At 36.9% G+C, this 15,786-nt stretch overlaps 1 protein-coding gene across 1 annotated transcript; it reads left to right on the forward strand.

Moving 5' to 3' along the window:
• The first annotated feature begins 1,092 nt into the window (after positions 1-1,092).
• On the forward strand, positions 1,093-8,831 carry LOC120299459 (vomeronasal type-2 receptor 26-like). The gene is made up of 4 exons (XM_039324315.1): positions 1,093-1,383; positions 2,733-3,587; positions 6,342-6,468; positions 7,906-8,831. The coding sequence occupies exons 1-4, from the start codon at positions 1,093-1,095 to the stop codon at positions 8,829-8,831; spliced, it is 2,199 nt and encodes a 732-aa protein (XP_039180249.1).
• Positions 8,832-15,786: the final 6,955 nt, after the last annotated feature.

Here is a 15,786-nt window from a genome sequence, read left to right on the forward strand (position 1 = left end):
CCCCCCCCAAAAAACGCACCCCCTTCCCCCCCCGAGCTTCCCAGAGCAGAATATAGGCTTTATTAAGAAAGAATTTAGAAAAAATTATATATATAAAAAAAGAAAAACATAACACTGAGATATATGTATATATATATAAAAATAAAAGTTATAGAAAAGCTATGTAGTATTTTTTAATATCCAATCTAAATTGTATAAATTTTATCCATTTATCCCAAACAGCAAGAAAATTCTCTTGCGTTTATTCCTTTAAAAAAGCCGAAATCTTTGCCATTTCCGCCAAATAAAACACTTTAAGAAACCATTCCTGCATTGTAGGCAAAGATTCCTTCTTCCAGTATTGTCCTACTAACAGCCTTGTGGCTGTAATCAAATTTAACATCAATGTAGCCTCCTTTGTATCACAATCAGTAACTATACCTAACAAGAATAGTTGTGGAGTAAATTTTACCCTCCATCTAAAAATTCTCTGAATATTCCACCATATCTTAATCCAGAAGGCTTTTATCTCTCTACACAACCACCAAATATGATAATAGGTGGCATCCGAACAACCACATCTCCAACATTTAGGCTGTAGGTCAGGGTGCAAGTTTAACAATATTAAAATACACAAAACTAATAATTGGAAAAGAATACAAAGAAAGAAAAGCAAAAATAATGTATTATACTTTGTGATTCCCCTTTTTTAATATCTGCTGATTTGCAATATATTATAAAACTGTTATTGATTTCAATTAATCCAAATCTTCCTAGGCATGTAATTTAATATAAAATTGCCCTTTCACTTTATTTTTAATTCTGTACAGCAGTTATATATTCTTGTCCCAATTTCCATTGCTTTAACAGAAGCTTGTGTCCTATTGTTTTAATCATGCATTTTGTATTTTCATTTATGGAACATTTTGTTTCATTTTTATGGATAATTTCACCAATTGGCATGTATACTTTATATAGTATGTTTCAAACCTATTCCATACAATGAGTCTCCTATTTTCAAGGGGCCAGTTATGAGAATGATGGTGTCAAGGTAGAATTAGTAATAAGAGCTAAAGAATGTGGTAACCTGGAACCTATTGCTCATAACCTAGGATGTTCACTCAGAATTACCAGCACATCCTGGCCTTGGTATTTGCTGTGAAGGAACTCAATGGGAATCCTCAAATCTTACCCAATGTCAGTTTGGGCTTCCACATCTTAAACAGCTATTTTTTGGCAAGGGGGACCTTTCTTGCCTCAATGGAACTTCTATCCACCCAGGACAAGTTCACCCCAAACTACAAATGTGATATTCAGAATAGGATTGTGGGAGTCATTGGGGGACCTACTTCTGAAGTCTGTCTCCACATGACAAACATCTTGAGCACCTACAAGATTCCACAGGTAAAAAAAGATATGAAAGATATAGGTTTATTACATTTAAGTTATTTCATAAGAGGGAGACAGAAAATGGAAATCTTATTAATTCTGTAGGTGATGTATTTATGAAGCACTGAAAATAGTTGGGTGCTGAATAAATTGGCACACTTCGATGTATTTATAATCAATTAGAATACAGGTAGTCTGTAACTTATGATTGCAAGGTATCCTGGAATTTCTATCCTAATTCATGACAAGTGTGGGTTGAAGCACATATATGATCAGCCAGTTTCCAACATGAAACTTTGTAAATTGTGTTGTGTGATTGAGGAATGTTGTTATCACGCTTGATAGGTGCAACTCAGTGGGAAATAAAAGCTGGAGCCTGCTTTTGTCTTGATACACGCATTTATTCAGCTGAATAAAGACAGGTCGTCCCTAAAAGTAGAGGAACCCTGAGCACAGTGTAAAGCAGATATTTATACATTTCTTTGCTTTCTCTTGGTTACATAAGAGGAAGCTGGCACAGAATAGATAAGGTAAGAAATATAGAAATTGTAAACATTGTCAAGCATACCTTCTGTGGTTTTGGTCATGTGCCTAACCCACAGGCTAGTGATTTCCTTTGGAACTTTCCATGGCATCAAAGGCCTGCTGAGGCCTTGCCATCTCAACATAAGAGCAAACATCAAATTTATCAGATTCCTGATCAATAATGCTGCAATCCACTGAAATGGTGAGTTGCTTACCAACTGCCTAAAATACATTAATGTGACTACAGAGGAGGTGACACCATCAGAATTCTAGAACTGAGTTGTAAGTACCTAGAACTTAAATATCCTGTAAGGAGTATAAATCCTTTCATTCTCCTATCATCCAGTCAGAGCTGAAAAGGCTTCTTGGATGAGAAACAAAACATCCTCAAAGAAAAACAAGAAATCCAGTTTCCTCGTGAAAAAGCATCTTTGGGATAATTATGACCTGGATAACTGAGAATCTTCATGGACATTTAAGGATTTCCTGTATTTGGCAATAATTCATCCATATGTCACTATAGATTCTGCATTTGCTGAGCAACATCAGTTTGGAGTTTTTGAAAAAAGCTTTGGAAAGTCCAATTGCATGCATGAAGATTGCACTAGGTGTTGTTTAATAACAAAATGTCTTAAGAATGCATAATAGTTCCTGAAATACCTGTGGTTTACAAAAAATATTTTGCTTTGGACATTTGTCATAAGAAATATTTAAATGATCAGAAAATTAAATAAGATAAAAATCTGAAAAGAAAAAAAGAGTGAAACCAGTTCTTTTCAACTAAGAGTATGAGAATATTGATTTTAATTGTGTCTGACCTCTTTCCATTTTTTTTCAAGATTTTATATGGGTCTTCTTCAATAATAAAAGACAAAACCAAAGAAGATTTTTTTCACAAGATGTTTCCCAATGAGACCCATCACTATTGGGGCATTCTTGAGTTGCTACTGCATTTCAGGTGGATCTGGATTGGCGTGATTATTTCTGATGATGACAATGGAGATGGGTTTGTACAGTATGTACTTCCCTTATATTCTCAGAAGGGTATTTGTGTGGAATTCTTAGAAACAATACCCAAAATAACCTTTTCAAGTAATATTGCTGAAAGTGCAACAGAATGGTTTGCAACTTCACGTATTGTCACAGGAAGTACTGCCAATACTGTTGTCATTCAAGGTGAAATACATACTGTTAGTGTCTTAAGAACAATTTTCCAATTCTCACAATTTTATGATATAAGAATTAAAAGCCGAGTGTGGATTATGACAGCCCAGATGGATTTTGCATCTCCTGGTTTTCTAAGAGATTGTGAAATACATTTCCTCCATGGAGCTCTGTCATTTGCTGTTCATACAAATTTCCCTATTGGGTTCCAGAAATTTCTGAAGGAAAGAAACCCATTCTCAGAAAATAAAGATGGCTTTATCCAAATCTTCTGGAAAAATGTGTTTAATTGTGATTTCTCAAATTCCTCTCTAGAAGAGAGAGATGAAGAGATATGCACTGGGGAAGAAAGGTTGGATAGTCTACCTGGAACACTGTTTGACACAAGCATGTCTGGTCACAGTTATAGTATCTACAATGCAGTTTACATTATGGCATATGCTTTGTATGCCATAACTTCATCCAAGTCAAAAGAGAGGGCAAAGATAACAAACATGAGACAAGAATATCTACTTGAAAAAGCCTGGCAGGTAATATCCAAAACAATGTAGAAGGAGACAGAATAGATAGTGAAATAGTATGGCAATAATAGTATATGGGAACAACATGTTACCTAGAAGCACCAGGAAAGAAATATAAAACAAACAAAATTGTAGTTCTTCTTATACCTCTTAAATGCCTATGTAATTCATTATCAAAACTCCCAAGATATAATGATGGCTATCAGTTCTTTGGTTCTCAGCCTTGTAAATGGTCCAATTCTCAGAGCCATACATTACTACTGGGAAAACCATAACTTTGACTCTATGGACCATTGTCATGCAAGATGTAGAAGAAATATAACCTATCACTGATTCCCATTTTTCCCCTTCTATTTGCCAGAAAGTGATGGAACCAGATACCATGATCTTAGTTTTTTTTTTTTTAATGTTGAGTTTCAAGCCAACTTTTTCAGTCTTCTCTTTCACCCTCATCAAGAGGGTTTTTTAGTTCCTCTTCACTTCACATCCAGGCAACTGTCTTGAATAATGTCTCCTCCTTTTCCAAATTCAATACATGTTGTCCCTCAAAGATCATTCATCTTAGTTTTAAATTGTATTAGGACTATTATGCAAGTTCTCTTAGAATCATTTTTTTCTTCTACTTTCTCTCCAATTCAGCTCCACAAGTTTATAAGAAGTACCTCCTTTATAAACAGTGCTGGAGAAAATATTTCCTTTGATGACAAAGGACATATAATTGCTGGATTTGATATTTTCAGCTGGGTCACATATTCAAATAACACATTTACAAAAGTCAAAGTTGGATGGGTAGACCCAAACTCTTTCTCTTCCAAATCACTTAACATTCATGAAATCTCCATGATATGGCCCACAAGATTTAACCAGGTATATATATTGTATAGATTTAGGAATGGTTTAATCTACATTCTGAATATTCAACAAATGCGACTTTTTCTTTTACTGCAGTGCTGTCAATTTATTCAGTTGTTGTACTAGCAATTTGAATTGGGATCTGCTCCTTAGTTCAATTAGATGACCACATCTTGAGAACTTTTTGAATAACTTTTTTAAAAAGGGTTATGCTTCTTAGATCTTTCTCATTAAAACTAGTCAACATTTTTAGGAAACGATTGTATGACCTAGAAGATAAATGATAGATAGATAGATAGATAGATAGATAGATAGATAGATAGATAGATAGATAGATATAGATAGATAGACAGACAGACAGATAGACAGACAATTTATTTATTCTTCATATTTCTTAATAACCCATCTCTTTTGGAAAGTGTACAATGTACGATTTAATCAGATATACACAATATTTTATATAGATTTGAGGATGAATTAACCACATTCTAAATAAAAATATTCCTTAACTTATAACCACAATCGGGACTGAAATTTTGGTAGTAAATCCTAGCAGTTTTAAGAAGAGGCAACACATGACCAGATTTGATTTTATGACCATTTTAAAATGGTTATTAAGAAAATACACATCCATATCTAATAGACAATTTTATCAGAAACTAAAAGGACCATCCGAAATCACAAAAAAGTCATATATTTTGTTCATGGGACCACAGGCTACTGCAACTGGTTGTAGGTGAACAAATTGCCAATCACCCAAAATGGATTGTGTGACTGTGGAAGGGGAGCAACAGTAATATCTTTTTGGACAGTCATAAGTAGATTTTTAAAAGCCCGTCATAACTTAAAAGGTTATTAAATGGGGGGTGATCTACTGTTTCTACTGTAACATCAATAACCCTATTCAAAAACTGAAATCATGTTTTGAATTGAAATTGTTGCAGACTGGAATAGCTACAAAAGTGAAAATGTCAGGGATTAGAATATTCTCTAGTTTAGAGAAAAGAAAGACTAGGGTGACATGATAGCAGTATTCCAGTATTTGAGGGGCTGCAACAAAGAAGAGGGAGTCAACTTATTTACCAAAGCACAAGAAGGCAAGACAAGAAACAATGGATGGAAACTAACCAAGGAGAGAAGCAATCTGGCATTAAGGAAAAACTTCCTAACAGGGAGAACAATTAACCAGTGGAACAGCTTGCCTTCAGCAATTGTGGGTGCTTCATCACTAGAGACCTTTAAGAAGAGACTGGACATCTGCTTTTCTGAAATGCTATAGGCAGTAGTGGGATTCAACCGGTTCGCACCACTTCAGCAGAACCGGTAGCTAATTTTTTGTTGCCCAGGCCCAGAATGGACTTCCGGAAGTGGTATCCACACAGAGAACTGATTATTCACATATCTGAATCCCACCACTGGGTATAGAGTCTCCTGCTTGAGCAGGGGGTTGGACTAGAAGACCTCCAAGGTCCCTTCCAGCTCTGTTCTGATTGATTGATTGATTAGTTGGTTGGTGGTTGGTTGATTGATTGCAGAAAAATTCTAGAGGTGAATAGTAAAATACTTTCTATGTTGTTGTCAAAGAGCTGAGCTTAATATTAAGTAGAATAAGGCTATTGCCTTGGATAGGTGACCAATGTATGAATTACATTGAACCCAAATCCCTGCCTGCTGCACTTCAAATCTTAGCTTGGTAAGTATCTTCCATGATAACCAAGATTTGCTGCACCCTGTAAATGCTTGTCATGATCTCTTGGCACACATACCATGTAAAAGGAAATCATTATAATCTCTCATTCTCGTGGTCCCCACATCTAGAATATGTGTCTGTGTTTCAGTAAGCATAATGCCTCTGAGCACAGCAAAACTACCAAACTGATTTTTTTTTAATTTTTCATCTCCTTCACTCAGAAAAGACCTCATTCCCTATGTAATGACAATTGTCAATCTGGTTCTAGTAGGGTCAAAATAGAAGGAAAGCCATTTTGCTGCTATGAGTGCCTTCCATGCCCAGAAGGAAAGATTACAAGTCAGAATGGTAAGATTTTTTCAGTTTATAAATATTAATTATTCCATGAAAACCTGTGTGGAATACATTCAATATTTATGTAATATTGTATATGTTATGTGCTCTCAGAGATAATATAGGGATGGTTGGGATGAAGTGAAATGAAGGAAACTAATTTATCTCCTCCCTAATTAACTTCCCAGGAACAATGAACCTTGTCATCTCATCCTTAAGACATCTAGCCAATTAATGTTGATAAAAACCAGATAAATACAAAGAGGAAGGCATAGACTCTCCAAACTAAAGCAAGTTTAACAGTAGGTCTAGAAAGATATTAAGTTCATACTGTCCAGTTGTTCTCTAAAAACCAGCATTGCCTTTCTAGTTTTAAATTCCTCACTAGAGGCCTGTTGTGCTTCTCTGTCTAATCATATACCTACTACTCTATCCAATCAAATGCATATTCTAATTGTCATAAATTTGCATCACCTCAATTTATAGGTTATCCAGGCTAACTACAGTTCTGTAAATAAGCAATGAAAGTGTGGACTGGTCTCCAGTTAAAAAAACCTGCAAGATGAATAACTTTTCTCTCACCAGAATCTATTCTTTTCTCCTATTTGAAAATGATACCTTGAGATATTATGCCTTGATATATACTTATAATGAGCTAGGAATTCATTTTCCAAACACTGAGATGAAAGACTGGATTTTAAAATGTTTACTTTTACCTTATATCTATTATGTAATATCTATGACTTCAGGTGCCACTTTATTTTAATATTTTAAACTATGCAAACAAAAGATAAAGGTAAAGGTTTATCCTGTCCAGTTGAGTCTGACTTTATGGGTTTATGTGCTCATCTCCATTTCTTAGTTGAGGAAGCAAGTGTTGTCCAAAGACATTTTTGAGGTCATGTGGCCAGGACAACTATATGCCAAGGCATATGGACCTCTGTTATCTTCCCATTGAAGTGCTACCTATTTATCTACTTACATTTGTGTGCTTCCAAACTGCTATGTGGGCAGGAGCTGGGGCAAGTAATGGGAGCTCACCCTGTCATGTAGCCACTCAAGTCTCGAAGCGAGGTTCTCAGCTTTCCAGCTGACAAGCTCAAGGTCTTTAACTGCTGACCACCCTTCCCCCAATGAAAATAAGCAAAACAATAAAAATACTTTGATCATATTCTGTACCAGTTCTAATATTTGGTAGCTTAATCAAAGAGTTAATCTAAGTACAGTTCTATATAGTTTCATTGACTATATTGTAGAGGTTGTCTATTAGTGCCCTTCGAATAGCTAATAATTGTATATCACTTAGGGAGCCTCCAATTGAAGCATTAACCAGAGGCCATTATGCTATATTCTCATTTTTTTTTCAATATTGCATATGTCTTAATTAAAACAGTATCTTCTACATTGTAATAAAAGCAATGTATTCATTCATTATTTCATTCATTTCCACAGATATGGATGATTGTTTGCCATGCCCAGAAGGACAGTATCCAAACAATAACCATGACTCATGTCTTCCAAAACATACAGTTTTCTTGTCTTATGAAGATCCATTAGGAATCAGTTTGGTCACTGCTGAAATTGTCTTTGCTTGCATTGCCACTGTGGTGCTTGGGATATTCATCAAATACCAGGACACTCCCATAGTCAAGGCCAACAACCGGAACATCACGTACCTTCTTCTTGTCTCCCTTTTGCTCTCATTCCTTTGTAGTTTTTTATTCATTGGAAAACCTGAAAAGGTGACCTGCCTTTTGCGACAAAGTGCTTTTGGAGTTGTCTTCTCAGTAGCCATTTCTTGTATATTGGCCAAAACTATTGTTGTGATTTTAGTTTTCATGGCTTCAATACCAGGTTCAAAGATGAGAAAATGGTTGGGCAAACCATTAGATAATTATGTTGTTGTTTCTTGTTCCCTCATTCAAGTCACTCTTTGTGCTATATGGCTTGTAACCTCACCCCCATACCCAGATGCTGATATTAACCTAGTGGCTAATGAAATCATCCTGGGATGTAATGAAGGCTCTACTCTCATGTTTTACTGTATTTTGCTCTACCTGCTTTTCCTTGCCATTGTTGGTTTCAGTGTGGCTTTCAAAGCACGGCATTTACCAGACAGTTTTAATGAGACCAAGTTTATCTCCTTTAGCCTGTTATGGTTTTGCAATGTCTGGTTGTCCTTTTTTCCAACATATCTGAGCATCAAAGGAAAATACATGATGGCTGTGGAGGTCTTTTCTATTCTTTCTTCCAGTGCAGGGTTACTGGGCTGCATCTTTTTTCCAAAATGCTTTGTTATTCTACTAAGGCCTAATCTAAATAATAAAAAACAGTTAATGAGAGGCAAGAAGTACAATTCCATAGTAGTCTTTCAGTGAAAGATATGTTCTCTCAAGACCACATTTAGAAACTAAAAGTTGTTCAAAACAAACACATCAGAAGTCATATCATGTCAATTCATCTATCCCTTCTGGTTGCTCTAGGCCAGGGGACTGCAACCTTAAACACTCAAAGAGCCCCTTGGACCCATTTCTCAGAGAAAAGAAAACAGTGGGAGCCACAAAACCTGTGCGTGCATGCGCACGCAAGGGGTGGAGACCTTGATTGAAGAGTTTAATTAAAAAGAAATAGAGGCTGCTGTACATGAGTTCTCTCTCTCTCTCTCTCTCTCTCTCTCTCTCTCTTTCCTCTCTCCCTCTCTCTTTCTCTCTCTTGCTCTTGCTCTCTTTCCTCTCCCCCCTCTCTCTTTCTCTCTCTTTCCTCCCCTCTCCCTCCCTCTCTCTCTTTTTCTTGCTCTCCCTCTCTCTCTTCCTCTCCCTCTCTTTCCTTTCTTTTTTTTCTCTCTCTCTCTTTCTCTCTCTCTTTCCCTCTCTTCCCCCCCTCTCTCTCCCCTCTCTCCCTCTCTCCCATCTTCTGCTAACCTGGCAAGCTGGCTTCATGCTATTCTGCAACAAGCTGACACACATTATTGGGCTGGCTCTCTCCTGCCCTTCCTGCTTCCTGCTTCCTGCCGAGATGCAGCAAACGGAGGAGCCCCACCCAATAAACCTGTCAGCTTGTCGGAACAGCATGAGGCCACTCTTTTTTTTATACACACACAAAGAGAGAGAGAGAGAGAGAGAAGGGAATCAGGGAAGCGCAAATGCCTCTCTCTGTGTCTGTCTCTCTATCTGCAAATGACAGAGGAGGCTGGGAGCCGCAGGAAAAGGCTCAAAGAGCCACATGTGGCTCCGGAGCCGGAGGTTGCCGACCCGTGCTCTAGGCACTCACCAAAATCCCTTCCCTTGCACCATACTAGAAATAGCCATCCCAACTTTAATATGCAGAACATAAGCAATGAGCTATTTATTATACTGAAATAGGTATTTTTATTTTCTTTCCTTTCTATATTTAAGTGTAATAATTTTGAGAATACATTAATATGCTGAACTTTGGCAATATTGAGAAAAAAATACATCAATAATCAAATTCCAGTGTCATATTTGTGGTCATCCTGTTTCTGCTTGTTATGCTTTTCCCCAAACTATTCCTAATAATAACACTCTTGGCAAAGGTTCAGGCCTATGGGTAGCTGAAGATCCAGGTGTTCCTGGTTCTTGACTATCACTTGAAAGATGCATTTCTTTTATATCATGCAATCCTATCAACCACTTGAAAAAGTGGGGTTTTACTAACCGTCCATGAATTTCATTAGAAGTCTTGGATAGTTAACATCATGTCTTTTCATCACAGAATTTCCCATCCCTCCACTCAGCACTAGAAGCCATCTGACCAGTGGTGCCTGTTCAATCTCTGGTCATTCTATAGTTTGATGAAAAACTAAGGAAGTAAACTGTAATGGAATGTAGTAAGGAGCTGGATTCCCAGAAGAGAGGGGATGTGTTCCAGAGAAGTGACAGGCAACTCAGTGCAGATGTTACATTTGAGAAAAGAAGGTGAGGACACCTGCACTCTAATAGTTCATAGAGTACATTGTAGTTGCATATAGTGGAATCTTCAGTCTGGCAAGACTGATGTCAGGCCCAAAACCAAGATTGACACCTTGGTGAAGTAATGGTTGGAAACTAACCAAAGAGAGAAGCAACCAAGAACTAAGGAAAAATTTCTTGACAGTTAGAACAATTGATCAGTGGAACAACCTGCCTCCAGAAGCTGTGAATGCTCCAACACTGGAAATTTTTAAGAAAAGACTGGACAGCCACTTGTCTCAAATGGTATAGGGTTTCCTGCCTGAGTAGGGGGTTGGACTAGATGACCTCCAAAGTCCCTTCCAACTTTATTATTATTATTATTATTATTATTATTATTATTATTAGTAGTAGTAGTAGTAGTAGTAGTAGTAGTAGTAGTAATTATGCAATTTTTTTGGCAGCTGCAGCACACTGCTGGCTCATATATAAGTGATTGTCCCCTAGGACTCCAAGATCCCTCTCATAGTTACTGCTATTGAGCAAGGTACCCCCTATACTATACCTGTGCATTTGTTTTTTTCTTGCCTAAACGTAGAACCTTACTTTTTTCACCATTAAATTTCATTTTGTTAGATAGTGCCCAGTGTTCAAGTCTGTCCAGATCCTTCTGTATCCTTCTGTATCCAGTTTAGTATTTTAAGCATAGATGTGATGTGTTGCTTCCATCCATTTGTTTAACTTGAGATTATATAGATTATAACTATATGGAAATTAAATAAATACCTATTTTAAATTTATGAACGTGTATTTCTCAATTGATAGAAAAATAAAATTAAAATATACAATATAGTTATATGACTAATTGTCCCAACAATCTGTCTGGAGATTCTCAGTCATCCATACTTGTCTCAAAGGTACTTTTTCAAAAGGCATCTGGACTTTTTTTTTCTTTGAGGAAGAAGAACAAAATATTTTGTTTCTCATCCAAGAAACTCCATCTTTCTGATTGGGTGGTGGTTGGAAGGATAGGTATTGACAGTTGAGACTGGATGGGAGAGCAGGACCTGTCCTTCCATTCTCCCCATCATCCAATCTCAACTGTCAGCACCTATCTTTCCATCCCCCTTCCATCACAATTGATGAAGTTTCTTGGATGAGGAATAAAATGTTTTGTTCCTCTTTCTCATGGAAAATACAGTCCAATTGCCTTTTGAAAAAGTCCCAGACAGTCCCAGCAATTGCAGGGTACCTCTTTTTCAGGACCTCCAAAGTGCCTTTGGATAAATCAACCCATAATCATCTTCCAGAAGAGATTAAACTGAAGTAGGAAAAATGCCATCATTGGTTCTGGACAGGGCTATGTTCCTGCATACTGAATTAATTTACAATATGAGGTCTGGTTGAACTAATCATTTCTTGTTTAGGAGCAGATGGCTCTGTGGAGCTGGGTGACTTTGGGCCAGTCACTGTCTCTCTCAGCCCAAATCACCTTTAAGGGTTATTTTTCAGGGGAAAATGGGAGGAGGAAAGTGTGTTTGATATGCTTCCCACCTTGAGTTATTTGTAAAAATAGTAAAGATGGGATACAAATAAATAAAGAGACGAACACATAAAAAAAATCAGTCCCAATGCCATTTAATGTCTACCTGATTTAGACCTATGTATTTTAAGACTCACTATTTCTAGATTTTAGAAAATGACTGTGAGTCATTTCCAATTAATTTGCACCCAGCATACCCACAGGCAATCTGTAGATCAAATTTAGATCAAATGTATATGCCACTCATTTGAACTAACAAACAATATAGTATACTTTTATTAAACATCAGCAACCATCAGAAACAGGTGTCTGCCAAATTAAGACAAAAAATAGGGGAAAACAAGAGGGAAAAATGAAGAGTAGAAAAGAGATAAAAGGACAGAGGACTTAATATCAACAATTTACATCGTTATATATTCATACATTAAAGTAATAAAACTATCCAGAGGAATTGAAAATAGTACTATTGTAGAATCAAACGTAGGACCCAAAAATCAATTATCAAGGCTCAATAATTATTTATTCAGTGTTCCCTGGAGGAATTACATCCAGAAAATAATGGCAGGGATTCCTACAGACAAAAGGATGAACTTTATACATTCTAAGAAAGAAGAAAATCATAGTCATACACATACATAGGTAATAGATGATGGAAGCATGAATATTTCTAATTAGCAAGCCTCAAGTTGCTTCCTCACTCTTGTACTGTTAGTCTCTTCAAAAACAGTTATTGTCTTAATAAAAAGAAACATATTGGTTGCATTACCATAGATGTTAGGGTTGAAAAGAATATAGAGCATATAAGTAATCTGATCATGGATTTGGTTGAAAACCTTCTGGGATAGGCATTATTCTATGGTTGCCCATATATAATTGATAGTCAGGAGTGTAATGGGAAGTATGGGTCATATCAACAAAGTCAATTTGTATCATCTGGAAAGGGTATCACACGCCAGAAAGTTGGAGGGATGTGGTCTAAGTCTTTTTCCCTTAGATCAGGGGTTCCCAACCCCTGGTCCACAACCTGGTGCCAGATCGTAGCCCATTGTGAGCCAGGCTGCGCAAGCAGCAGGCAAGCACACGAGTATGCAAAGCTACATTTTGCAAGCAGCGTCCATGCACATGAAACCATCCCCTCCCCCTTGCTGCCACTGCTGGTCCCCAGAGTCAGAAAGGTTGCGGACAGCTGCCTTAGAGTACTATAAATAAACTACTTTAGACTACTACTTCTGCTCCTTTGAGACCTTGCTTGTATAGTTTTGCTATTTGGACAGTGTTCTGTGGGTACTACATATCTCACCTAGCACCTTGCATTTCTTTCCCCCTCTGTGATGAAACTAGTATCATCACAGTAAAATTTAAAGTTCATATTAAAACCAGCTGTATCAGTTAAATCAACTATTATTTTCATTTCTGCTATTGTAAAAAAAAAAAAGCAGGTTGAATGTAGCAGACATTTTGTAAGAGTCCTCAAAACCTGGTTGAGCTTAAAGCCAAACCTGACTATATGTATTGAAGGCACCAAACAATAAAAACTACTAGATAGTAAAAGCTTTCATATAGCTGGAGAAAGAAAAAGGTATTTACCAAGTCTAATGGTGTGAAAAGTTTTGCTCTTTTCAACTTTTTTGACAAAAGCAAAGCAAAACAAACAAACAAAACCCTCAAATTGCTATAGCAGTTTCTGCAGCTTCTATCTTCATCTCTTTTTATGACTTTTTGTTTTAACTAGTAAAAAGTCTGAGTTCTTCTCTGGGTGGCCTTAGATATAGATTTGACAACCATTCAAAATTCTGAAATGCAATTGGTAGTAGGAGAGAGCAATTGGTAGACATGAGAGTTACCTTATGTCCAAGTTCATAGAAACTTAGGGAACAGTGACCAGAAATTTAAACAATTAAATAATAAAAATATGCAGAGTAGTATACAGCTGTAGTGAAAGCAGGGATGGTTCATAAGAAGCAGACATTGTGAAGAGATGCAGTAAGTGGGTTGGTGCAAAGTAGATTGAATTATCCCAAACGTGCTTTTTCAAGAGGCAACTGGACCTTCTTTGTTTTTCCTTGAAGATGCTTCGCTTCTCAAGAAGCTTCTTCAGTTCTGACTGAATGGTGGAGAAGGGAAGGATTTATATTCCTTAAAGTCATCTGGTCATTGGTTTGAAATAGGAGTCAAAGAGGAGTCAATCTTCATTAAGATTGAACAGCTCCTTTCAACAGAAGGGGAAGGTTATGATGCCACCTATCTCCTGTTTACAGCACAGTCCTTTCAACAGTTCCAAGAAGGTTCCACACCTATTTGCACTATTCAGGTGACCCTGAGAGCACAATGAGTCTCAATGAGTCTCAGAAAGAGTGCTAACAACCACATGGCTGCAAGGAATATAAATCCTTCCATTTTCCATGATTCAGTCAGAACTGAAGAAGCTTCTTGGATGAGAAGTGAAGTATCTTCAAGGAAAAGCAAAGAAAGTCCAGTTGCCTTTTGAAAGAACACCTTTGAGACAATCATGACCTGGATGACTCAGAATGTCTCCACAGACATTTAGATTGATTTATATTTTTGCTTATCTCTTTAATTGCTTTTGTTTAGTCCTTCTTATTCTGTTGCTGTAAGTGTTGTTCATAATCTGAAAGAGATTAGTCTGATGAAAATAATTTCTTAAATAAACAACTCCAAATTCTACTAATAAAATATCAACATTGCACAAAGCAGCACTTTGTTACATGATATAATTACATATATATTGTTCTATACAATACACTGTAATTAATTTAGATTGAATATTAATATAAATTGGGTGGTGTTATGTCCTTGAAGGCTTTAAATGTAGTAAAATTGAATTCCACCCAGAAGCCAAATGGAAAACAGGGTAATTCATGGTATTATAAAAAATGACAGAAAAGGGTCGGCCCACTACTATAGGTAAAGTTCTAATTTTTTTATTAGTCTTCAATGTATGTATCTTTCACTGAAACAATATTATGTAATTATATTCCTTATCCCTTGCCTCTCATTAACTGCTTTTTATTATTCAGATCAGGCCTTAGTAGAATAACAAAGCATTTGGGGAAAAAGATGCAGCCCAGTGACCCTGTACTGGAAGATAATATGGAAAAGATCTCCACAGCCACCATGTATTTCCCCTTGGTGCTCAGATATGTTGGAAAAAAAGACAACCAGACACTGCAAAAATACAACAGGCTGAAGAAGATGAACTTGGTCTCATTGAAACTGTCTGGTAAATGCCGGGCTAGGAAAGCTACAATGAAACCAAAAATAGCAAGGAAAAGGAGGTAAAGCAAGACACAATAAAAGATGACAGTGGAGCCTTCATTACATCCCAGGATGATTTGATCTGCCACTAGGTTCATATCAGCTTCTGGATATGGGGGTGAGGTTACAAGCCATGCTGTGCAAAGAATGATTTGACCAAGGGAACAAGAAACAACAATGTAATTATCTAATCGCTTGCCCAACCACCTCCTTATCTTGGATCCTGGTACTGAAGCCATGAAAGCTAAAATCACAATGATGGTTTTGGCCAATATACAAGAAATGGCTACTGTGAAGACAATCCCAAAAGCTGTTTGTCGGAAAAGGCAGGTCATGTTTTCAGGTTGCCCAATGAATAATAAACTGCAAAGGAATGAGAGCACAAGAGAGATGAGGAGAAGGTAGGTGATGTTCCGGTTGTTGGCCTTGACAATGGGAGTATCCTGGTATTTGATGAAGATCCCAAGCACCCCAGTGGCTATGCAAGCAAAGACAATTGCCGTAAAGGCCAAACTAGTCCCTAACAACTCTTCATAAGACAGGAAAGTTATATGTTTTGGAAGGCACAAGTCATGGTTGTTATTTGGATATTGTCCTTCTGGGCAT

Source organism: Crotalus tigris, unplaced genomic scaffold, assembly GCF_016545835.1.
Source record: "Crotalus tigris isolate CLP2741 ecotype Arizona unplaced genomic scaffold, ASM1654583v1 scf7180000024297.1652928, whole genome shotgun sequence".
Lineage (NCBI taxonomy): Eukaryota > Metazoa > Chordata > Lepidosauria > Squamata > Viperidae > Crotalus > Crotalus tigris.